Consider the following 26,465-nt stretch of genomic DNA (forward strand, 5'->3'; position numbering starts at 1 on the left):
TTCAGTGATCAAATATTTACTGAGAATTTAGTATTTAACAGACTGTAAATATTTCATTGAATAAGAAAGACACGATTCAGGACTTCCCTGGTGGCGCAGTGGTTAAGAATTTGCCTGCCAATGCAGGGGACATGGGTTCAAGCCCTGCTCCAGGAAGATCCCACATGTCGTGGAGCAACTAAGCCTGTGTGCCACAACTGCTGAGCCTGCGCTCTAGAGCCTGTGTGCCACAACTACTGAAGCCTGCGTGCCTACAGCCTGTGCTCCACAACAAGAGAAGCCACTGCAATGAGAAGCCCGTGCACCCCAAGGAAGAGTAGCCCCCGCTCACTGCAACTAGAGAAAGCCCGCACGCAGCAACGAAGACCCAGCACAGCCAAAAATAAATAAATAAAAATAAATAAATTTATAAAAAAAAAAAAAGAAAGAAAGACATGATTCTTCCAGTGGTTACAAATGGCTGTTTCAAGGGAGGGGTGAGGGGAGAGGATTCTATGATGAACAAAGGTGGGGAAAGCTACATACTAAATATCCTTCTTAAAGATTCACAATGTTTATTAGCATATTTAAAGTACTGTGAAGTCCTGGAGTTTAAAACAAAATAAAATGTACCTGTTTAACTATGTACAGCTTTCTACTTTAGTCAGTAATCTTACTTGACCAGAGAATATTTTTTCAACAAAGCTGATAATATCTTAATTACCTAATGTTCCATGAAGTACAATTTGGGAAACATTAATTTTATTCAGTTTCTTTATATTCTAGGTGAAGAATCTAAACCTCAGAATAGGTAAGTGATTACAGAAGGTTGTCACATAGTAAGTATCAGAGCCAAAACTGGACCCAAAACTTTTAACCCACATTCCAATGGTATATTATGTTCCATCAAGGTTTCTTGAAGAAAATACATTAAGTGTTTGTACTTAGGAAAATAAGTGGATTAAAAAGTCTAGTCTAATACCTTGTATATAATTTTTTCTGCTTCATTTAATATGCACGGAGTCCAGTGTTCATTTGCAGTCTAAAAGAAAAAAAGAGAGTAACTGTGAAATGAAGTATATATATCAACAAAACAGTGCTCTAATAACCATAACAAAATAACTTGGGAATAACAAGACATTTAGCTAATGATGGCTAATGTTAGTTATCTGTTTCTTTACATATTTATATTACAAAATCAAAGGAACAGTGAATATAGAATTGAGGAGGTTCTAATTTAACTGAGTTCATTCATTCAGAAAATAATTACTGAGCTACTCTGTGTCTGTGTGTGGAAGGAACTGGGTATGAATAAAAACAGAGAGCTAGCCTATAAACTATTGAAGAAGGTCCACATTCTTGTAATAAATAAATAAATAAATAAATAAATATTGCAAAGTAGGAAGAAAACCAGGAGAATATGGAAATCACAGCATGACCATGTTTCTACAAAGTCAGTATGGTCAGCAATGCCAAAAGCTGCTGTGAGATAAACTAAAATAAACTTACTTAAGCGGCCAGGGCATTACTGATGAACTTGTCAAGAGCAGTTTCAGTGGAGCAGCAGAATAAGAGTATAGTGGGTAGGGAGTCATTAGGAGGTGGGGAAATAAAGACAGCAAAGGTAGAGAATTTTCTCACAAACTTAGAAAGAAGAGAAGGAGAAGGCAATAGTTAGATGGGGCCTGGGTGCAGTGGGAGAAGGTTAAGGAGAGGCTTTTTAACTTTAATATAAAAGAGACACTTGAATGCATTTAAATGCTTCGAAGAAGGAGGTAGGGAAGGGAGAAGAGGGAAGAAGAAGAGTTGAAGATTTAGGAAAGAGAAGGAAATTGACAGAAATAAGGAAGAAAAGGCAAAAGGTAGGAGGGGGTGAGAGAAAAGGGGGGAAAAGGCTCCTAAGGACATGGGGGACGAAGGGATCCAGATCAGAGGTGGGAAGATTATCTTAGATATAAAAGTTAGTTTGTAAGTGGAAAGATGGGAAGAAGGAATGGTATAGATACAGAAAGATTAAGTTTGCTATTACTGTTGTTATAATAGTCAATGTAGTAGTTGAAGCAGAAACTGAGCCAGACAATGTGCCAAATGCTTTACACAAACTATCTAATTTAATCATCACAAAAACACTAAAATATAGGTACTATTGTATCAATGAATGAAGGCTGGATAGAAGGAAACCAACATGATAACCAGTTCAGTAATGTGTCACAGGTGCTTTGATAAAATATAATAGGGAGCATAAAAGAAGGAATGGTAACTTCTAAGAGTGAAGTAAAAAAAAAAGAATGAGAAAGATGGTAACATCTGAAGGAACTATTAAAACCTGAACAGAATCGCCAGGCAGATTAAGGGAAAAGAATAATGCAGGCAAAGAAAACCATATGAACAATCTGAGCAAAGATACAGAGGATCAAACAACAGCACACACTAAGGAAACTACACACCATCCTTAGAATGCCTGTTATCAGTCAATGGGAACTATGTGACTACTTTGTATTTTTCATTTGGTCTGTTAGAAGCTCAACATTAAACAGTGAGCTCACTTATGACTAATATTGCTGGTCTCATTTTTCTGGAACAATTATCTCTCTGCCTTTCAGAACACAGATTCTGGTTTCTTTAGAAGTGTTATAGTATTGTTCCTTTTTTATTGAAAGCTACTTCAAATTCATTTTGGAAACAAGCAGAGGATAAACAGTGTATTAAACACTAGCTTCCTTGACTCCCTTTCCTTTGCTTCTCCAGTACCTTTTCTTTAATTTTCCTGCTTTGATCTTCAACTGATGTATACCTCTACTTCTCTGCATGCATGTATCTTCTTAAGGCCTCCATGTAACAATGTCCTTTTTCTGTTTAATAGTCTACTTCTCTTTCTTTTTTTCTTCGTCTTCTTTCCCTACTAAGGCCCTCTTCATATAACTAATCAAAAGGCAAAAATGTACCCAGTATGATCTACTGCTCACTGTCCTAAACTTTAAAACATGTTTCCTACCACTTAGTTGTCCATAATAGTAAAAGAATGTCCAACCTGGATATACACACTCTATATCCTTAAAGACCTTTAAGAGGAAAACCAAACTGCATTATAAAATACTTAATCGAAATAAATTAGCTTATGTACATTTCAATATAATAAACAGATACACATGTATAAACTATTTGGAAATTATACTGTGGATAAGAACAGACTCTATAGAAATCTATCTTCCCCTAATTTACTAAAGATTTAATATACAGCTTTTAATACTTTCAAAACACTTGTTCTTGATATTTTGAAATCTGTTAAATTCAAAGATAAATCAAAATAATTAGAGACTATAATAAAAGTATCACTAAAAGTTGTAAATTCCTAGAAGAGCTGTAGAAAGATTACACATAAAACAGCTATTTGTAGCAATAGCTGATTTTAGGAAATTCACCCTGTGACTTGAGAATAATATTTCACAGGTTCCAAAGAAATTTTAAATAAGGTCACTTTACCAATAGACTAAGTTCTCCCAGTGTGACACCAAATGAAAGAGGCCGCTTTGGATCTGTTACCTATCAAAGAAAAAAAGGTGACATTAAAATATACTGATAGTGAGGGTAAATCCATTCTCCACTCTACAATAGGCAACATAGGACAATGAGTTTAAAAGTAACGCAACCAAATGGATTTGTGTAAAAGAAAGTGAAGGAAGACAGTAACATGGCTGGGATTTTCCACATTCTGTAGGCATGACACTAACATGATACTTTCCTAGTGGAACTATTTTCTTACTAGAAGTGAGAAGATTCACTCACTAGGGCTAAACAGACTCTTGTCTACATAGTTGAAAAGAGACAGTCTCTTTATGTATATACCATTAAAGATGTTCTCCATAGATAAATAAAACAAGGAGTTGTAGATAAAACCATGCCACTAAATTATTTTTAAAACATTTAAGATTTTCACATTTTGAAATGTGAACTGTCTATTTAAGCCTTTAATTTCCCGGACACTTTAAAAATGGTTTGTTAGAAGATGCTTCAAGATTCTTAATTTTTAATTTCCTCAATCCCTTAACTCAAAATATGCCAATGTTAAACTTCTATTTCTCATCTTCAATACCTAAATTATATTTATACACAGTGCTTAAACTGTGCCATGGTGTGTACGATGTCATTGTTTTCGATATCTCAAAGATGTCCAAAAGTCAATGTTTTTTGGTCATGAAAGAAAATAGGGAAACTAGAGAGAGGAGAAAAATCATGTTCTAAATCATCCACCAGAGACTTGAGTTTAGTCACCTAAATGCATGCTCTGCTATAGCTGCAAAGCACAAAGAGCTTTGTGAGCTTTGTTTTTATTATTAGATATATTATGATTTGTGGCAAAATGTATTTCCTTTCATTCCCATATTCATCTTTTTATACCTATGGATATCAATCTCAAAATAACTTGCAGCTACTTCAGAAGGAACTTTAATAAAACACAACTCCTCAGCTGCTAATGCACTACCCATAAATTATTGCTATCATACAAAGAACATCTTTATGATAACTTATTATACTTTCCCCCCCCCATTTCTATATTTTTCACTATCCTTCTAGACACAATAATTAAGGTAATCACATTGAAAGAGGTAATATAAGGGAGATCCCTTTGTGCTTTTAATTTTTTTCTTTAGGTTATTTTAATAATTCTGTGGCTGACACCAATTTAAATGTAATTGATATTACTTGTCCCACTCCTATGCATCTCTGTATTTCTTCATTAAAGAGAAAGAAATAATGTACCTTTTGAATTGTATTTGCTCAATAAAAAAGCTTAGTTTAAGTTTAAACTGAGATTATCATTCACCAACATGCCATTAGCTTTAAGAGTAATTCTTTTACTTCCATGACGGGTTGAGTCAATTTTATTTTCCTAAGTTTGTTTTAAACAAGGCGATTTATTAATTTGGTTTTTAGACATTATTTGTTAGCAAAATTCAGTCTAATCACTACAGAAAAACCAAAAGATAAAAGTCAGTGTAAGATAGAGATGGTGTATCTTGAGAAACTACAAGGGTGTCTTACTGAATATTAAGTTACAAAAGGAACTTATGAGGAAAGTAAAATAAATTCTATATATGGCAGTATGACTTTAATTAAATCCAAGCTTAAAGCAAACTAAAAACAAAAAGGAAAGCAAACTCATTTTTGGAAAAGATGAAAAAGCATTTCCAATTTGTTAGGTAAATGAAAAAAATTCAAGGCTTCTCATGTATGTTTTGAACCTTAAGACAAAGCAGTGCATATTAAGTTCAAAATATTTGTTACATTTTAACTAAAATTAATCAGTAAAATAGTTCTTAATCAACTAATGTTAAACTTTTGCTTATAAGTGAAGTGTGGTTTCTAAATATTGCTACACATGTGTGTGAGTAGCTGTGGGTGTTAAAATCCAACATGGTGGAAAGTAAAGTGAATGAGACTAGCAGCCAAGTGACCTGGATTTTAGTCCCCTCTCTACCAACTACCATTATAAACGATTACTTCATCACCTCTGGAAACTAATTTTTGTCATTATTAAAAAAAATTAGTTCCTTAAAGTTATATTAGTCTAAGTCTTTAAGCAAAATTCAAAATAAATGATAGAGAAAAATCCAAAATTCTCTTAAATTAGCTTTAGAAAGGAACATATGGAAGTTTTATGATATATGTACACACATTAATGCCAGATGAAAAAAGCCTAACACAAGGAAGGAGATATGGTAGTGTACTAATCAGGAAAAAAAAATCTGTCTTGGATTCAAAATTGCTATTTATGGGCAAATCAAGAATTAATGTCATAAAATACACACTTAATTACTAACTTAAACCAAGTAAACTAAGTTACTTACATCATCTTCATATTTAATGTGAATATCTGTGATTTTTACTTGTACATTTTTAATTACTTGAGTTGCCAATTTTTCCAACAATGTATCCTTTTTGGCTTCTTTTGGTTTATCTATAAAAAACAGGAAAATACAAGTTCAAGAGTTGAAATTCTCGAACAGAGGGCAGAGAGCAGAAGCAAGAAGAACTACAATCCTGCAGCCTGTGGAAGGAAAACCACATTCACAGAAAGATAGACAAAATGAAAAGGCAAAGGACTTTGTCCCAGATGAAGGAATGAGATAAAACCCCAGAAAAACAACTAAATGAAGGGTAGATAGGCAACCTTCCAGGACAAGAATTCAGAATAATGATAGTGAAGATGATCCAGGACCTCGGAAAAAGAATAGAGGCAAAGATCGAGAAGATGCAAGAAATGTTTAACAAAGACCTAGAAGAATTAAAGAACAAACACCTAGAAGAATTAAAGAACAAACAAACAGAGATGAACAATACAATAACTGAAATGAAAACTACACTAGAAGGAATCAATAGCAGAATAAGTGAGGTAGAAGAACGGATAAGTGACCTGGAAGACAGAATGGTGGAATTCACTGCCACAGAAGAGAAAAAAAAGAATGAAAAGAAATCAAGACAGCCTAAGAGACCTCTGGGACAACATTAAACACAACAAGATTCACATTATAGGGAGACAGAGAGACAGAAAAGACATGAGAAAATATTTTAAGACATTATAGTCGAAAACTTCCCTAACATAGGGAACGAAATAGCCACCCAAGTCCCTGAAGCACATAGAGTCCCAGGCAGGATAAACCCAAGGAGAAACATGCTGACACACATAGTAATAAAACTGACAAAAATCAAAGACAAAGAAAACTTATTGAAAGCCACAAGGGAAAAATGACAAATAACATACAAGGGAACTCCCACAAGGTTAACAGCTGATTTCTCAGCAGAAACTCTACAAGCCAGAAGGGAGTGGCATGATATGCTTAAAGTGATGAAAGGGAAGAACCTACCACCCAGATTACTCTACCCAGCAAGGATCTCATTCAGATTCGACAGAGAAATCAAAAGCTTTACAGACAAGCAAAAGCTAAGAGAATTCAGCACCACCAAACCAGCTCTACAACAAATGCTAAAGGAACTTCTCTAAGTGGGAAACCCAAGAGAAGAAAAGGACCTACAAAAACAAACCCAAAACAATTAAGAAAATGGCAACAGGAACATACATATCGATAATTACCTTAAATGTGAATAGGTTAAATGCTCCAACCAAAAGACACAGGCTGCCTGAATGGATACAAAAACAAGACCCATATATACGCTGTCTACAAGAGACCCACCTCAAACCTACAGACACATACAGACTGAAAGTGAGGGGATGGAAAAAGATTTTCCATGCCAGTGGAAATCAAAAAAAAGTTGGAGTACTAATACTCATATCAGATAAAACAGACTTTAAAATAAAGAATGTTACAAGAGACAAGGAAGGACACTACATAATGATCAAGGGATCAATCCAAGAAGAAGATATAACAATTATAAATATATATGCTCCCAACACAGGAGCACTTCAATACATAAGGCAACTGCTAACAGCTATAAAAGAGGAAATCAACAGTAACATAGTAATAGTGGGGGACTTTAACACCTCACTTACACCAATGGACAGATCATCCAGACAGAAAATTAATCAGGAAACACAAGCTTTAAATGACACAATTGACTAGATAGACTTAATTAATATTTATAGGACATTCCATCCAAAAACAGATTACACTTTATTCTCAAGTGCACAAGGAACATTCTCCCAGATAGCAATCTTGAGGGAAAAAAAATGGAGCTGGAGGACTCAAGACTCCCTGACTTCAGACTATACTACAAAGCTACAGTAATCAAGACAATATGGTACTGGCACAAAAACAGAAATATAGATCCATGGAACAGGATAGAAAGCCCAGAGATAATCCCACACACCTACGGTCAACTAATCTATGACAAACGAGGCAAGGATATACAATGGAGAAAAGACAGTCTCTTCAATAAGTGGTGCTGGGAAAACTGGACAGCTACACGTAATAGCATGAAATTAGGAAATTAGAACACTCCCTAACAACATACACAAAAATAAACTCAAAATGGATTACAGACCTAAATGTAAGACCAGACACTATAAAACCCTTAAAGGAAAACATAGGAAGAACACTCTTTGACATAAATCACAGCAAGAACTTTTTTGATCCACCTCCGAGAGTAATGGAAATAAAAACAAAAATAAACAAATGGGACATAACGAAACTTAAAAGCTTTTGCAAAGCAAAGGAAACTACAAACAAGACGAAAAGACAAAACTCAGAATGGGAGAAAATATTTGCAAACAAATCAACGGACAAACGATTAATCTCCAAAATATATAAACTGCTCAAGCAGCTCAATATTAAAAAAACAAACCAAATCAAAAAATGGTCAGGAGACCAATCAAAAAATGGACAGAAAACCTAAATAGACATTTCTCCAAAGAAGACATACAGATGGCCAAGAAGCACAAGAAAAGCTGCTCAACATCACTAATTATTAGAGAAATGCAAATCAAAACTACAATGAGGTATCACCTCACACCAGTTAGAACAGGCAACATCAGAAAATCTCCAAACAACAAATGCTGGAGAGGGTGTGGAGAAAAGGGAACCCTCTTGCACTGCTGGTAGGAATGTAAATTGATACAGCCACTATGGAGAACAACAGTATGGAGGTTCCTTAAAAAACTAAAAATAGAATTACCATATGACCCAGCAATCCCACTACTGGGCATATACCCAGAGAAAACCATAATTCAAAAAGACACATGCACCCCAATGTTAACTGCAGTACTATTTACAATAGCCAGGACATGGAAGCAACCTAAATGCCCATCGACAGACAAATGGATAAAAAAGATGTGGTACATATACACAAGGGAATATTACTCAGCCATAAAAAGGAACAAAAGTAGGTCATTTATAGAGACATGGATGGATCTAGAGATTGTCATACAGAGTGAAGTAAGTCAGAAAGAGAAAAACAAATATCGTATATTAATGCATATATATGGAACCTAGAAAAATGGTACAGATGAACCGGTTTGCGGGGCAGAAATAGAGACACATAGAGAACAAACGTATGGACACCAAGGCGGGGAAGTGGTGGGGGATGGTGGTGCTGTGATAAATTGGGAGATTGGGATTGACATATATATACTAATATGTATAAAATAGATAACTAATAAGAACCTGCTGTATAAAAAATAAATAAAATAAGATTCAAAAAAAAAAGTTGAAATTCTCACATAGTTCATAATCAATGACCAAATGATAGCTAAGGCACTACTCAATGGAAATTACAACCTATTCCAGTGTGCTTCTTTTATTTTAGATTTTAATATTTCCAAATTAAAACTTATTTTTGAAGTTACATTGTAATCTAACATTCATTTGACCTTTGAAGACAGAAATCAAGCGGCAATGTGCATAAATAACACATGGCATAAAAACTACTTTTACCTACCTTTTGAGCGATCAAGACCTTTAAAAGGTTTCTTAAAATGTTTTTTGTGCTTTTTACGTTTACGTCCTTCTCAGTGGAAGCATTTTAGTGAGAAAAGGATAAAATTCAAGTTAGCAGACTAGAGGACAGAAAAGAAAACAAGAGACTTCTTCCTGACAGCAAATTTTGGTACAACTCACCTTTATTCTAAACTGATCTGTTATTTCAATACAAGCAGAAATTCACAAACCTTCTTTAGTCTAGAATAACCTTCTTTAATGTAGAAAATAACTTGGCAGGTGCAATTATATAAAAATGGGGTAAAATATCCATACACTATGCCGTTTATAATATTTATGACTGTTTACACTATGAAGTTTAATTTTTCATTTCAGCGTTACCAAAATATTGGAAATGTAATAATGACAGAATAAAGAGACTTTCAGAGAAAGGTTTTGATAAGTGTGTGGTAGGAACACAGGAACACAAATGAAATGAATGGGTAGGCTGCCAACAGATGAATTCCTCTGGATGATATACCTCACAAGCAGAATACTTTAATAACTTGAGGACATGAAGAATACAAAAAGGGCAAAAAAAGTACATGGACTTGTACACTGAAATTAGCTTAATAATTCCTTTAACACCTCATCCACTTGTATTTGGCACTGCCTCACTTCATGGCATTAACCCAAACCTATCTTAGCCAACTTACAAATCGTTACATTCAACTGCCTATTACACATCAACTCCAGTCCACGCTCTTGGGGCAGCCTCTGTATGGTCTCCCCTGCCTCCAGTCTCCACTGTTACCTCCAACCTAACATCCTTCTATACCGCCACCAGAGTTACATCTTCTAAAATACTATTCAGGCCTGTTAGTTCCCTGCTCAAAATGCTTTTAAAGGCTCTCTGCAGCCTGCCAAATAAAATGAGAAAGTATTTGCATGACACAAAGGTCCTTTCATGATCCGACCCCTATCACCCTGTCCTCTTCTATCTCCTGCCACTCATCCTTGCACTGGATACTTCAGGAATACTACTTATACGTTCCAAAACAAACCGTAACTTTCTAATGCCTAATGCCTCTACACGTTTCATTTCCTGAACTTGGTTTCCTCTCCCTGAAGTTCTTTACCAGGCAAATTCCTAGGAGGCTTCCAAACCTCAGGTCCAGCACTACAGCCTGTGTGAAGCCTTCTTTGACTCTTCCAAGCATCTCCAAGGCCATCTACCCCTGCACCTTATATAGACTTCCATTAAGCAGTGATTACACTGTATTTGAAGTGTTTGCACAACTGTCTTGTTACCAGGCAGGAGTCTTCATTAGGACAGGAATTATCCTAACATCTAGGCACAAAGCACACGATACGTATCTGTTCAAATGAATCAAAAAAATCCACATCTGAACATTATAATAAAAATATAAGCTCAGTTAATGTTACATATATTTGAGAGAATATACATGATATTTAGCTTGAAATTTTAAATTCGTTCTTCCTTGATATTTTAAAGCAAATTGTCCAGTCACTACAAAAAACTAAGAATCAAATCCTGGATTTTAAGAATAAAACCCTACGTTTCAAGAAGAAAATATTTAATAAACATATAACAAAATCTGGACTTTGCTATTACCAGTAGTTCTTGTCGCAGTGATGTTCCCTAAGTCTTTTTCATTTATAAATTAAACATTCAGAAAAAGACTAAGTTCTCAAAGAAATACCATTTGAAAAGAAACAGCTAAGAAAGCCAGAGTAGCCCTGAAAACCATCCCACTTAAGTAGAAAGCTTTCAGAGACAGGAGTTCAGCTGCCTGGGTTTAGTATCTACCATAACTCACTCTTCTCACCTGACCTCCTATTATCTTTCTGGTTTCACATTTGTTCTAGCATCTTGTTCTGTCTTTGATCTCAGTGTTAGATGCACCATGATTAAACATCTGCAAATAGTTGCAAAATCTGAGTACTACACATTTCTTTAGAGAGTTTCTGTTTAATCGGATGGACAATAAATTCATGATCCCCAGTCACTGTCTAAAGCAGTTCTCAAATGTTTTGGTCTCAGGGTTCCTTTAACACACTTACAATTTAAGAACCTTAAACAGCTTTTCATTAGTGTGGGTTACAGCTATTGATATTTACCATATTGGAAATCAACACTGAAAATCTTTTTAATATTAACTCATAAAAAAAACCATTATGTGATAGTACAGTTGACATGTATTTATGAAAAATAACTATATTTTCCAAACAAAAAGTTGTAGTGAGAAGAGTGGCATAGTTTTACAATCTTACAAATGTCTTTAATGTCTGGCTTAGTAGAAGACTGCTGGATTCAAATATCTGCTTCCGCCTTTGCTCTTTTGGTATATGTTGTTTAGATTGAAGTATGTGAAGAAAATCTGACCTAACTACAGATATGTAATACGAAAAGGAAGGAACATCTTCACAGTCTTTTCATGCAATTATGGATACTACACCAAACTCAACTAGTGATAGCTTCTTAAAGTTGCACCTTGGAAACTGAAACTCTATCAGTGTATCTTTCATCTGAATTAAAATCAGTCTACCTTGCTCTTTTATACATTCATAAATTTTTACCACGCACTGATAATATGGAAATATTGCTTCACTGAATTATGCAGATCTTACAAACATTGAGTCACCTTATTATTTAATATCAAAAATCACATTGTTAATACCACCACAAATCTCATCAGAAAAGTCTTTTAAGTATGGGAAGCCATCAAGCTCAAAGTGGCAAACACAAATTCTCCAAAATTCTAATTTTTGTTCAGAAACTCAAATCTTTTTGCTGGCAACAAACAGTGTCAGTTGTTGTTTCTTAAAGTTGTATTGTTGAAATGTCTACCGAACACCCAAATCTGAGTAATAATAGTCTGTCAGCCATTCTTCCAAATAAAATGGCTTTCCATGAAAAAAGCAACTGGTTTCACTGACAACCCAAACAGCTGCACAAGTATTTTTCCGTGAGACAATTATCCTGCTTCAGTCTGCAGAAGTACCTTGTGTATGCTTCCTCTTTCGTCACCAAACTTCAAAGACACAGATGCTCAAGAGTTGTAATTTATTAAAATTAAAATTTTTCTATTTCATCAATGACATGCTTCAGTAAAACTGGTGCTTTTTCCATTTTATTTTGTTTTTCACTGTGAGTGATCGTAAGGAACAATGCAATGGCTCCTAATAGTATAGTTTAGTGCCACTGCCTCGATTCATGCTAAGGCAGCCAGCAAGTTTACGCAGCACTGCTTCTGCACCATCAGCACCGATGTCAACACAGTGAAACATCAAATAACGTCTGAGCGTTATTACGAAAATAGTTCTGACTTTTGGAAAACCAATGCTCTAGAAGTTTTGGGTTGTTTGTTTGCTTGTTTGTTTTTTAACGAGGAAGGAATATACACTCAGAAACTGAAAACAACGAAAGGATTATGAAGTACACACAAAGTCCTGGACAACTAAAGATATCATCAACAAAATTATTCTCATTTCAGAATCATCAAATTCTAGGCCTAGTGTTTTTATCCAGGCTAATATACCTTTTTGGAATAAAAGGAAACTCTCAATCAATGAGGTTTTACTTCAGAGTGACCTCTGTCTGTTTTGTTTTGTTTTGAGCAATGCTGCCCAATGATTTTGTTACATGTTTGAATGGGCCAGTGGAATTCATTTGTATCCTGGAGGCAGGTTGCTCCTAGTAGGATCAGAAAACACTGCCCCTGGCAGACTATAGAAAGCTGGTTCAATTACAACCTACAAAACTGGACAGTGAACCATGAGTATCTCCATGCTATCTTTTATATTAAACAAAGTGACTCGAAGACAAATTAACATAGTCAGCCACACTTACTCAAGGGGCAAATTTGTACAAAGAGAAACTCCTTTCAGGGTAATTTCATTCAATGCCGTGAAATCTGCATGCAACTTATTCTTCCATTTGTCATAATGAACCTAAACATTAAAGAAGTTTCTAGCAGCAAAAGTAATTATATCATAGTGCTTATTATTGTTTACATTTTGAGATAGAGACCCCACTTGCCATTTAATCAAAAGATATTTTAAGTGTGACTGAGCTAATATAACAAATTCCTGAAAAGTTATAGGGAATACAGTTAAATAAATCAAATTACTCTGCAAAATATTAGAAATTATTATTTTAATGTGCTTGGTAAACTTCCTAGGATACAAAAGAATCCTACTGTAAATCCTAAAGCAGTCAGCCTTCAAATTTGCCTTTTGTGAGGCTGTCCAGGACAGTAGTCTATAGGTGCCTCCAAAGCTACTACAGAGGTGAAGCAAATCAGGGAGGACATGAGAAGAAAGTCACAGAAACATCTCTTATCAAGGTTCTAAATAAAGTCTCACTCAAAAAATAAAAGGTTCCATTTTATTGCTTTTTACAAAGTCTGAAAACCACTGCTATAGGACAGGAATTGCTTAATTGAGAAAATACTATTCTACAGAACTAAAATCAAAAAGGCAGTCCAGATTTGAAAGTTATCTATAGATCAAACAGTAAGCTTCATAAAGGCAGTGGATTGTGTCTGTTTCACCTCATGAATATTCAGCATCCAGCATAGTGCTTGCTACTAGAAGACATTAAGTATTTGGTGAATGAATAAATGCTGAAGGTAGAGAAAAGGAAATGATGGTAAAGGGGAAAAACATGAATTACATTTCCATATTTTCTAAAAGGATGACATGTCATATGAACTCTATTAAAAGCACAAGCATGGATAAGAATATAATTTTGTATGTAGCTGAATATAATTAACCATGCATACCCACCAGGCTTGATGTCCTTGTAAACAAAGTTTTCCAAGCCATATATGAACTCCCCTGAATGTGCGCCTGCATCCGCATGGCAGCGATAACCAAAATGCAAAGCGTTTAAGACACCTTTAATTTTACACATAAAATATGTCTAGACTTAGTTCAAAGAATTAGAAATCATGTAACAGAACAAAGAAAATCCAGTGACACCAAAACAACTTACTTCTAAGGAAATATTTTCAGTGACACCATTTTCATTCTTTCAACATATAAACTTTGTTTTCATAACATTAAAACAAAAATTCTTAATAATTAAAATTATAATAATTTCAAATTAAGCAAAACAGACAAATATCAATTATGGCTAATGTCTCATTGATGTGCCAAATTTTCAAAGAAAGCAAAAATCTGCTGTTTTGGTTCCCTTTTTCCCCACCATTTTGACCATTTTCAGAATGAAATATTGCTGTGATATTTACGCTAATTTTAGAGTCAGCTGAAATGAATTCATCTTACTTTAGTGTATGTTCCCTTTCAGACACATTGTCTGAATCCTTTCTATCCATTCTTGTCAGTGATGGCTAGGTAGCACCATCTTCCATTTCCCTCCTCAAATCCAGCCTAGACACCACTACAAGCTTACCTTCCTAAAACACAGCTGTGATCACATCACTCTCCGGATTTTTTTTAAAAAAGTAAAACTTACTTTCTCACTGACTACCAATTAAAGTCCATTATAAACCAGAGTCAAGAGCCAGACTGAGTTCAAACTCTAGCTCTGTCATTTTCTAGCAGCATAACCTAGAACAAGTTATTTAACTTCCAGCTTTCTCAACTATATAATGGAAACAATAAAAGCCTTTATATCATAGAATTATGACTATTAAATGAGTAAGCTGACATAAAGCATTTTGAAGAGTGACCCGCAAATAGTAAATTCTCAATAATTATCGTCATCACCATCATGGCATTCAAATCTCTTAAAACTGACCTAAACTTAGCTTTCCAACTCACGTCCAGATATGCTATCAAACTTCCAAATTCTTAGCTGCTCCCCATACATGCCCTACATTTTTTCATTTCACTGTCCCTTTTACCTAGAATGCCCTCTCTCCTTTCTGCATACTCATCCTTTAGACTCAGCTGAAATATGTACCTTCACAGTGTCCACCCTGATCTCTGGCTGAACGTAATATGCCCATTATGAACTCCCGTAACACTCTCATCTATACCTCTTTGATGAGACTCAACACTCTCTCCTATTTATCACTATACATGAAGTCTTTCAACAGTAGGCTCCAGGAATTTTCTAATTTTTGTGTTTCCAACAATCTTTTGAACAGAATGGCATCAGACTTCTCAAAAGTACCTGGAAGTTAGAAGATTTTTGCCTTCAAAATTCTCATTTTAAACCCAGCATTCTATCCCCAGCCAAATCAAACAAGTATGGAAGTAAATTACAAATCTTTCAGACTTGAAAGGATTTTTAAAATTATATCCAGTGTATCCTTTCTTAAAAGCTATTAGAAATGTTCTAGCAAAACAAAGGAACAAACTAACAAAGAACAAAAGGCAAGGGACTCAATGAATTAAAACAGAAGAGCAGTGAAGACCAGTTCCAGGATGACAATTATGTAGCAGAACTAAAAAAACAACCAGTTCAGAGAAAGATCTCCAAGAGGGACAGGGGGACAGGGAGAGGACCAACAAATGGGTTTGGCCAATTGGAAAATAACACTGCCAGTCATATGATAAATAGATTTCATGTAGTACACAAAAAGAATTGAAGATAAATTTACAAAGAAGACCAGGCAAAAAGGAAAGAAGCATTTACAAATTCAAGAAAAACAAAAGGCTACATAGCAAAGGAAATATAATCACAGTACATTATTTGACCTATGCAGTGAACAATAATTATATTGTCATAGTAATGTAAATTTTGACTCGTAATTGGCCCAAAATTATGATATAACCATATTATGAGAAGACAGAAAGGGGAATTTAGGGTGAAAAAATTGTAGGAGAGGTGAACTCCTTAACTACTGTAACAAGAAATCCAAGATAGTGCCTTACATTAATATATTAGACAACCACAGAAAGTTAATATTTCTAAAATAGACGGTTCCCTCTAAGGAGTGGGTCTAGAGGGTAGAGAATGGTGGAATACGAAACTGACATTTTTCATAAGTCTTTCTGGAAAAACTATTTGATTTTAGAGTTAATGTTAACTCTAAAATTTTAGAGTTTTTGATAAAATTAACATTTTAAAATACAGAATCTATATAGCATTTGAAAATTTTTTGGCCTCACTAGGAATTTAATATTTCCCTTTACTTTACAATAGCCTTTCCAGGAAAATAAAATCACTACAATGAAATAAAAGAAGAAAAATATCAAGAAAGTTTATTTTTACAGTTAAGCAAGCTCTCTAGAAATGAATTTATAGTTATATTTCAATTTTCTTTTTTTCCCACATAATAGTGGGCAGCACTTTATTTTAACAAATGAAACAAATTAAGTAAAAATACTTTTTTAAAGCAGATCAGCCTGATGACTCTATTTTCATTTTTATCATCTGGTGCTTATAATTGAATCACTTCTTCTCCTTACCTCCTAGTCTCTATACATACACGATAATGCTTTTGTGCTTTTAAAATCAAGAAATAAGTGGAAAAATAATAAGTATGAAAAAGTATGGTAATCAACTCAAAACTATTAATTAATAATGGTGAAATAGAAAGCACCTAAAGGCCAGGGTTGTCTTATCATTCGTACGAATAACATTACATAGGATCCATATTCACACAAACTAGAAAAAATACTTATATGCAGTCAAGATAATTAAATGTATTTCTTGACAATTAAAGGAAAAAACCTCTATCAACATATTTCCCAATTCCTGAATTCATCTTTTATACTCAAAACATTTTTCTGACAAATCTAATGTAATAATGTTAAAACTGAGTTTCACTTTCTGAATTTTAGTTCTACCCAACAAAACCTAAATTTTATCATCCAAGAAGCTACAATGTAATGATTACATATTATATAAGCCTAACAGCCCCATTTACACAAGCTTAATACTACAGATGTTCATCCCCTATAGATTTATCAAATCATCCTTAATAGCCTCTCTGCCAGACACAAACATATAAGTTTCCTAAGTATTAAAAACCCAGGAGTCAAAATTTCATAGGCACTTAATACAAAATGTATAGCATGTTATCATTTTGCTGATTGTCAACTACTAAAACAGGAGAGAGTATATACCATGCTTTTTCTTATAGTTCACTGGAAACGCTAAAATATTTTTTAAGTAATCACAGCTATTTCCATTAAAAAAAAAATGAGTTTGGGGTTTGTTTCTCAACAGGGAAAATATAACTTAATTATACATATTATAAATTATTATAAGTGTATAACTACATGTTATAGCAATATATCCAAGCATATATAAATACACCTATTGATGATTACATATAATTATATACATTTGTGTTAAGAAAACAGATTTAATCTGAATTGATTCGAGAAAGAAATAAAATTTTAGTGCTCTCCAAGCATTTTTCCTCATTTTTATAAAACTACTTCTAATTAACCAAAATTGAATAAAAAGAAATACTCACACTGAACTGTCATAAAACAAAACCACTACCACTTTGTTTTATTTGGTACATAAAAATACTAGAAATGAAGAAAACTGTTTTCATGGAAATATAGATCCTTAAGTTTCAGCAGAAACATAAGATATGGTTAAATACGAAAAGCAAAAGGAAAAAACATGTTTAGGCTTTTAAAAAATTCTACCATTAAGATAGCCTCTGTATTTTAAGTATTTTAGTACTTTTTTGTAAAAGAATCAGTAATTCTGAATAAGAGAAAAACGCTTGTGGCAAAAAGAATTAGAATCATTGATAAAGAATTTTAATCAGCAAGCTATTTTTAAGAGAGATTTCTTATTGATTTAAATAAATATCAGCAGCTTAAGCTAGGAAAGGTATCTTATTATAATATCTAAATATAATTTTTGTCATTTCTAACTCAACATTTGCCATATCTTTTAAGAGAGACCAAAGAGAAATGCCTTAGCATTTCTAGTACCATCTTCTTTCATCACAGAAATATATAAACATGCTACCGAATGACACAAAAATGATGTAAAATGCTATAACTCTCACACCCCAATCTGCAATTGGGGTATGATTTGACTTGAAAGCGAAAACCAAACTTGGAAAGGCATGGAAAAGTCCTTCAACTCACCATCCTATAGACTACTGTTTTTCATCCTATCCTTATTGTTGCTCCATAAACCAAATTAAAATAGTCACCAGATTTATTTTTAGATAAAAACAAAACATTAAAACTTGAGACAAGATGTTAAAATGCTGAAATCTGAAAAATCAAGTTTTTAAAACTATCATGTATAATATAAAGAGATAGCTAGGAAAAGAATTACAGCACCATTCCCTCTAAACACTATTTCACTATATTAATATACCAAACCTTACTATCTTTCAACAACACATGTGAAAATGCAGACAAAGAAACCATTAACCTTTGGGAAAACCAAACAGGCTTGCAAGAACTCAAAGAATTTGGGAAGTCTCCATTAAGTAGCACAGTAGAAATGACTGGTAAGAAAAGTAAGAAAATTTAACTGGCAGTGAGATAAAATAATCACAAAGGCAGTGATTCCCAAGTGTGAGTCATTAAAATCTTTACAAACAATATTGTGAGATATGATTTTAAAAGAAGATTCTTTCTTTGGAACTACAACTTATGAAGGCCTATGAAAGAACCCTCTTTACAGAGCATTAAATATATCTAAAATATAGGCATATGTATATTTATCTAAAACATAAACTTATTGTACCTTTCTCTGCTGCTTTTTGAAGGGCTTCTTCAATTCGGGATAACTCTTTCTGTTTAATATCTTGCAAGGATTTTTCTTCCTTTTCAGCATCATATTTAATACCTAAAAATGTATAGTTAATTCACACATCAAGAAAGGCAATTAATAAATAAGTAAGAAAAGTTCAGCCTCATTATAATATTGTATTGTGTGTGTAATAAGCAATTTTTTGTAAGTCAAAAAACATTTATATTCTTTAGATTGGTTTTAAAAAAAGCTTAAACATAAATGATTCCTATTTATTTACAAAGCTTATATCAAAAGGAAAAGGACAGAAGGAAAGGAATTAAAGGGAGAAAGAAGATAGGAAAAAGGATATTTGGGGAAAAGGGTGAGTAGAAAGGTGAAAGAGAGGAACAAACAGAAGGCAGAAAGTATACCAAAAAATTTCCAGTTATTATATGTGAGTGGTAAAATTTTGAGTAACTACAAAAAACATGTAATATTCAATACCCGCTGGTATTAATGTAAGATTGATGAAAAGACTTTCAGAAAGTAATTCAAGAACATGTATCAACAATCATAAAACATATATATCCTTTTAATCTAGTAATCTCATTTCTGATTATGTATCCTAAGGAAGTAACACAAAATGAGTAAGATTATCTATAAGAAGGAGGAGTTTATAATGTTCACTGTAATAGCAAAAAACAGTTGGCAGACCATAATGGAATATCATATAGCCTTTCAAAACTGTCACTATCACCATGAAAACTGTGAAACATATCAAAAATATATATATTAACCAAAAAATCCAGATCCATGTTGCATATATAGTGTGATAAATGCTACATCAAATCAAGTATGTATACAGTAAAGACTGGAAAACAAAAGGTAAAAATAAAAATTGTTTCTTTTATGGTTGAGAAAATATAAGTAATTTTTCCCTAAAATACCCAAACTTTTCTTAACATAATATTGTACTCAAACTGAAAAAACATTAATAATGAAAGATACCACTTTAAAAAAACATCAGTACTGGGCTTCCCAGGTGGCGCAGTGGTTGAGAGTCCACCTGCGGATGCAGGGGACATGGGTTCGTGCCCCGGTCAGGGAAGATCCCACATGCCACGGAGCGGCTAGGCCCGTGAGCCATAGCCACTGAGCCTGCGCGTCCGGAGCCTGTGCTCCGCAACGGAAGAGGCCACAACAGTGAGAAGCCCGCGTACCGCAAAAAAAAAAAAAAAAAAAAATCAGTACTTTAAAAATTAAAATACTAGGGCCTCCCTGGTGGCGCAGTGGTTGAGAGTCCGCCTGCCGATGCAGGGGATACGGGTTCGTGCCCCGGTCTGGGAGGATCCCATATGCCGCGGAGCGGCTGGGCCCGTGAGCCATGGCCGCTGGGCCTGCGCGTCCGGAGCCTGTGCTCCGCAACGGGGGAGGCCACAACAGTGAGAGGCCCGCATACCGCAAAAAAAAAAAAAAAAAAAAAAAAAAAATTAAAATACTATAGTTTATAATGAAAAAAATTATCTACTTTACACACGTTTTTGAAAGAACATTCACTCAAAATCAGAAGCAACAAAATGGGGAAAAAAATTTTCCAGTCTGTAGATTAACACATTTTTAAAAACTTATTTACTTTCATTCCCAAAAGTAAAAGTCTAATGTATCTCAACTTAATAGGAAGCCTTAGTTGTAGAATAATTATTCATTGAGAATAGAATAAATTTCACAAATGGTTGAAATTATTCTTTCCAACAATAGCATAAGAATATTTTATATAAAATGTGGCAATATATGCGTATCTGTAAAAATGTATGTATTGTATATGTGTACATATATGAATATGATTAGTTTATTTCTATTATCTTCTTTTTTACTAAACATATTAAAATACTTAACGTAGGTAACAATTTAATTTTACTATGATGCTATATAATTTTACTATGATGTTTACTATAATGCTTATAAACCTAAAATAACATACTTGCCCCAGGGACAACAAGCAGGTATAATCCCTCTAGGGTCGCAACAACAGCTTCTCCATAAAGGTTCTTCCAAGGAATCTTCAAAGTTAATTTATCTAAAGGAACATAATTTCAACCTTCTTATTTGGATGCTCAAGAAGATATACATTTCTCACTTTTCATTAAGAGAAAAAGTACACAAAACCCTTCATACATATAGTATGTACATCACTCAGAAAAAAAAAGAAAAAAAACCCCAACACAGTTTAAAACATCTTTTCCATATTATATTACCATTAAGGTGACTATTCACATTGTGCTTTGTATTTTTCAAACTTTCTGATAACTATTAATTCATTTAATATTCCCAAACTGTAAGAAAAATGAGGCAACTATTACTTCAGTTTTGAAAAAAAAGGCAACTCAGTCCCAGACAGGTTAAATTATATGCTTAAGTCCACCCAATACATCAATGGAACCAGAATTGATGGTCTGAATATTGTACATGCTGTTCTAGCCACACCTACTACTTCATCTCTACAGCATTAGTATAAAAAAAAAAAAATCTGTTCAAGATCTCAGGAATTGAAGCGGCAACACAGAGAAGAGTACCAAAGGAATAGAACTTTGACAGTATGCCAAATTGCTACAACTGGAAGAGGCCAACCCTAAAGGCAAGGTATACTGTTTTATGGTTACTAGTATTATGAGTTACAGGAGTTCAGACCAGTTATATTCCAAATATCTCCTTATAAATCTCATGGAAGGCAGAACACATCTTCTCTCTTAGAAACAATGGTATTAATATCAGGTCCTTCAGAAATTTACCTACGGAAACTTTCTCACCCATAATAATAGATGAACTATGGCCCTAACTGTCACTAAGCCAAGTCTGGAGTTTTACGGAAAAAAGCTACACAAAGCAGGAGAGAAGACAAAAGGGCATATTCTCAGCTAAATTTTGAAATGGGCAAAATCTGTCTTTGGTATCTTTCCACATTTATTTGTTTACTCTCTTCCCAATCTTCAGTATGCCCTCTTTCCAGGAGTCCCCAGGTAGCCAATGTCCCAATCTGCCCTCAACTGTATTAGAACAATTCTATCCAAACCTTTTCTACCCCCCAGTTTTCCATGTTCCAAAATTAAATACCTTCTCTCATCACAATTTTAAAAAATGACCCTACAGTCATTATACTGAGAGCTATAGTTCTCTCAGTGCTGCCGATCAGACTCTTAAGACAAAGAATCTGATTCAACTAACTCATGCTAATATGTGAGTGACTAAGCTACTTATACCACCAGAATCATTGGCACTTTTAAATAAAGATGCTGAAAGCTCAAAAAATTGTTAAACAGGATAAGAAGCTGAAGAGGAAATAAAATAATGCAATGCAAAGGGAGGATATCTTGATTCACCTGAATGGCTATGGACGCAAGCCAGTTTTAGCTGGGAATCTCTTACCAAGGTTAAAATCTCGAATTATTTCTCCATCTAAATTTTTATTTTTCTCCAGCTTATAAAATTGATGAGTTTCTTAAATGGTTCCCACTTCAGAGGACCTAGAGGTAATGCCTAGAGGTAGTCATTTCTAAGTCTGCTGATTTTATAGTGAGTACCACCTATATTTATAATGGATAGTGTTTTATTTGTAGTTATCTCACCAACTCCTAAAAAACTGATTTGATTGCCTTCTTGGTGAGCATGACACTGAAAAAGTGGGAAATGCCCCTTTAACATACCAAAAAGAGATTACCTGTTCTCTAAACCTTTTCTTCTCTCCTTTTACCCTAACTCATTATCCTCCCATCCTTAATTATTCTGTATTCCACTGAAATTAAGTTAGTTATGTTACTGCCTTCCTTTTATAGATCACAAAATTTTTTAAATTTTTAAGTAAAAGGAGTATCCACAAATATGTCTAGCTCTTAGAAAACCAAAACATCCTTGAGCCCACTTAGCCACACTAACTCTACAGGTTAGGTGTAATATTTTAACCTAACAGTAATTTAATAACTAATATAAATGCCCCGTAAACCCAAAAACAGGGATAAGTAGAAAGAAAATATGCTTTGCATCCTTACATGTAAAGGGTCTCTCATAACTCAGTGAGTAACCTTGAAGGAAGCCATTAAATTCTTATAATACTTCAAAAGTAAAGAGAATAAATTCTGAACCATTAGAAAACCTCTTCCAAAATATAAATCTAGTTGTAATAATATAATGAATAACGTATAAGTTCTTTAGTCAAATATAACTTATCCAATACCCTGGAAATGACATTGCAATATTTTGTACTAATTTAGATCTCTATAATTTCTTTGAGGACAAGGGTATCATATTTAGCCTTGCTTCTCCCACAGCTATGTATCTCAAAGGGAAAAGAATGAATGAATGGCTATAACTTCACTCAAGGATTTCGATTAAGCATGTAGGGCTACAACAATACTTCTAGAACATTGCTAAACATAACTGCCTCACAAAGCACAAGGCTCTGTGTAACAGACGAACAAAAAATCTAATGCGAGCCCTAGGGATACTTTCGATCTAAGGGAAATTTTTTCAAGGAAAAAAAATAGGAAAATTTATATTAAAATATTTAAATTTTTATAAAACGAACACATATATATGAAATAATGTGGATTCACAGAAGTATTCAAGTAATTACTAAGAGATACTAGAAGAGTAAAAAAGACAAAGCCTCCCTTGAATACAAAATAATGAATGAAGAAGGAAAGTGATGTGGTGAAGTAACAGGGTGATAGGGATGGAAGGAAGGATGGTGGCATAAGTGAAAATTTTAAAGTAAGGGTAAGTCATCTAGGGTTGTAATTTATATTTTTTAAAAAAGTAAAAACCAAGTAGTATGGACTAGGTGAAAGGACTTGATATATTAAACTTCCTATTAAAAAATTTCTCCAACAAAGATGTATGCTTACTTATGGATGATCTTAGTGTAAGAGTTTAGCTGCAAAGGAAGACAGTCTGCTTAACAAAACATATCCTCTATGCCACACTGCTGCACAATGTATCAAGTGAAATAGCTGAACAAAACATGAGGGAAATAAGCTACACTTAAATTCTCTTTACTAGAGTTTGCAAATTACACTACTTTGACATATGAAGAAAAATCACACAAAATTTGCATTTCGATTTTGAAAATGAAGATATTTTTGTGTGGTGGAACCAAGTCTGAAAAACATCATTGCAGTTCAAATGTCCTTCCACTTTAGAGGGTAATTTTCTAAACTTTTGTCAAAAACTTTGATGTATGTACTAGGTATAGTATACATTAGGCTCAGAACTCAGAAAGCTCTAATCAACATAAACCAAAAACCTCTCACATTTTTTTCAAGCTAAAAATGATGTTTGAGATTAAATAACAGGAACAATAAAAAACCGAAAGGACAAAGAAAAATTCAAATGAAGAGTGAAGTACTTACCAATTTGGCCAGCCCTGACTTTAAAAGGAACATCCAATTCACTCTTCAGAAGAAAGAAAAAAGATTAAAGAACATCTTAAATTATTAAGCCCCCACCCAAATCACCTTTCTATCATAATTTAAATACACAATCATCTCTAAGGAAAAACAAAATAAATTTTCTATATTTGAGTAACTCATAAAGGATATGTTTCTCAGCTGAAAAAAAGTTTTTATTAACTTACACTTGACTTTAAAGAAAGAATTCATAAGAGAAGCAAAATTATAAATGAGAACAACAGAAAAAGAGTTTGTAGTTAAAGAAAGTAATTGGGTAAACTGGTTAGTTGTTTTAATAAACCAAACCAAGCAAGATGGAAATTCTATGAATTTTTAAAGTAACAGATGGACACTGCTTATGTGAAATACTAAAAGGAAGGAAAAGGAAGATTCTTTTCACTTAAATAAGTTGAAGACAATAACTGAACAACAACCTTCTTCAAGTAAAATATTCAGTAAATAAATAAACAAATCTTAAAAGGCAGATTCCCAACGTATTATCTACCTTATTAGCATTTACTTTAGATAAGTTACTAACAGGTACCAATCAATAATGATGAACTTTCACTTATCTAGATTCCAAATCACTAGAAAGTTCAAATAACTTTTTTATTCACAGAGTACTAAACAATAACTGATATTCACAATGTTCACTTGAGTCTTTAAAATAATTAAAAATTCAACCAGTCAGAATAGCCTTTCTGTTAGGTGTACCTTACATGCTAATACTATGGAAATCTGGCAACTTAAATACGTACTTTAGGTAAGAATTAACCAATCAATTAAAATTTAACTAAAAAATAAATAAATAATTAACTAAAATAATCAATTTACCCACTCATCTGATTACTCAACTATTCTAAGTGAACAGAAACTGAACAAAACACTAACAGATTTTGACAATAAACCTTTTTTTAGACCCAAACAAAAAATCCTCACTGGTAATGAGAGAGCAGCTCTACCCTCCAGGGGTTGGGCAGGGGAAGGGGACAAATAAATTCAAGGGTCTTCATATCATACAGGATACCAATGGAAAACTATACACTTCTATAAGTGTGGTCTCACACTCATTTTAATCCTCCTGAAATAATTTTTCACACAAAATAAATGTAAAGAACCCATATCAAAGTAAAACCTCACCAAGCTGGATTAACTGGGGAAAGGAGGCTAGTTTGAATTAATGGAGAATATAAATTACAAAATAATTTATTAGATTTAATCATAACCAAAATTCAAATTAGGCTAACAGAATGCAATCTGTCATCTAAGTATATTAGATACCTATACCCTGCAACCACAATTCTATTTAGACTTATTATCTTCTAAAATATTTTCGTAAGTAGAGTAAAAATAGACTTTATTCCAATCTCTAGCAATGGAACCTTAAGTTCTAAAATTTTGGATAAAATTTTTTTTAATTATAGCATCCTATATAAAGGGAGGGAAAGAAAATTTAAATATTTTGAGAGTCCACTACTTGCCAGGCTCTACTTTTTATTTTATTCAAGCCATAAAGGTACACAAATATTATACTGTTTTGTATTATTAACTTCATTCTAAAGATGGTTAAACTGATGCTCAAAGAAATTGAGAAACTTCCCAGAAGTCACACAGCTGGTCAAAGCCAGAGCTATCACTCAAACCTAGGTCGGCCAGAGTACAAGGTCCATGACCTTTCCACTATGCCAGTAACAAAATAAACTGTTACTTCTTGAGTTCTACTCCTAGATCTTCAACATCCAAAATTGGCTTCCATGAGACCAGTCATGGGAGAACTTTGTGTATAAGGCTCTCCTTAATTACACAGTTCATCATGTAGAAATTCAACCAGAGGTCAAAGCTAGGACTATAAAGCATAATGTAGGTTAATTATAAATCTGACCTATTGATTAAAGAATAAACTCATTCTTAAGACATTTCATAAACTCAATAATAAGTCCAAGAGGCTAAAAACAAAGGGGGGTAGGAGTCTTGGAAGATGGGGAGAGTTTTGTTTTTAGCTCAATAGCAAATGAC

The 26,465-nt window shown here is 33.6% G+C and overlaps 1 protein-coding gene across 2 annotated transcripts in view; it reads right to left on the reverse strand.

Annotated features, from left to right (window-relative positions):
- VPS13C (vacuolar protein sorting 13 homolog C) overlaps positions 1-26,465 on the reverse strand; it is a 177,828-nt gene that overhangs the window by 138,078 nt on the left and 13,285 nt on the right. For both annotated transcript variants that reach the window (XM_082618382.1, XM_082618381.1), the window contains exons 3-8: positions 24,411-24,453; positions 20,990-21,085; positions 19,021-19,122; positions 5,829-5,938; positions 3,463-3,522; positions 962-1,021 (exon numbers count right to left, since the gene is read on the reverse strand). In XM_082618382.1, the coding sequence (XP_082474508.1) occupies positions 962-1,021; positions 3,463-3,522; positions 5,829-5,938; positions 19,021-19,122; positions 20,990-21,085; positions 24,411-24,453 (471 nt within the window). The remainder of the gene's footprint in view (positions 1-961; positions 1,022-3,462; positions 3,523-5,828; positions 5,939-19,020; positions 19,123-20,989; positions 21,086-24,410; positions 24,454-26,465) is intronic.

The sequence above is a fragment of the Mesoplodon mirus genome (assembly GCF_964341445.2).
Source record: "Mesoplodon mirus genome assembly, chromosome: 4".
NCBI classification, from domain to species: domain Eukaryota; kingdom Metazoa; phylum Chordata; class Mammalia; order Artiodactyla; family Ziphiidae; genus Mesoplodon; species Mesoplodon mirus.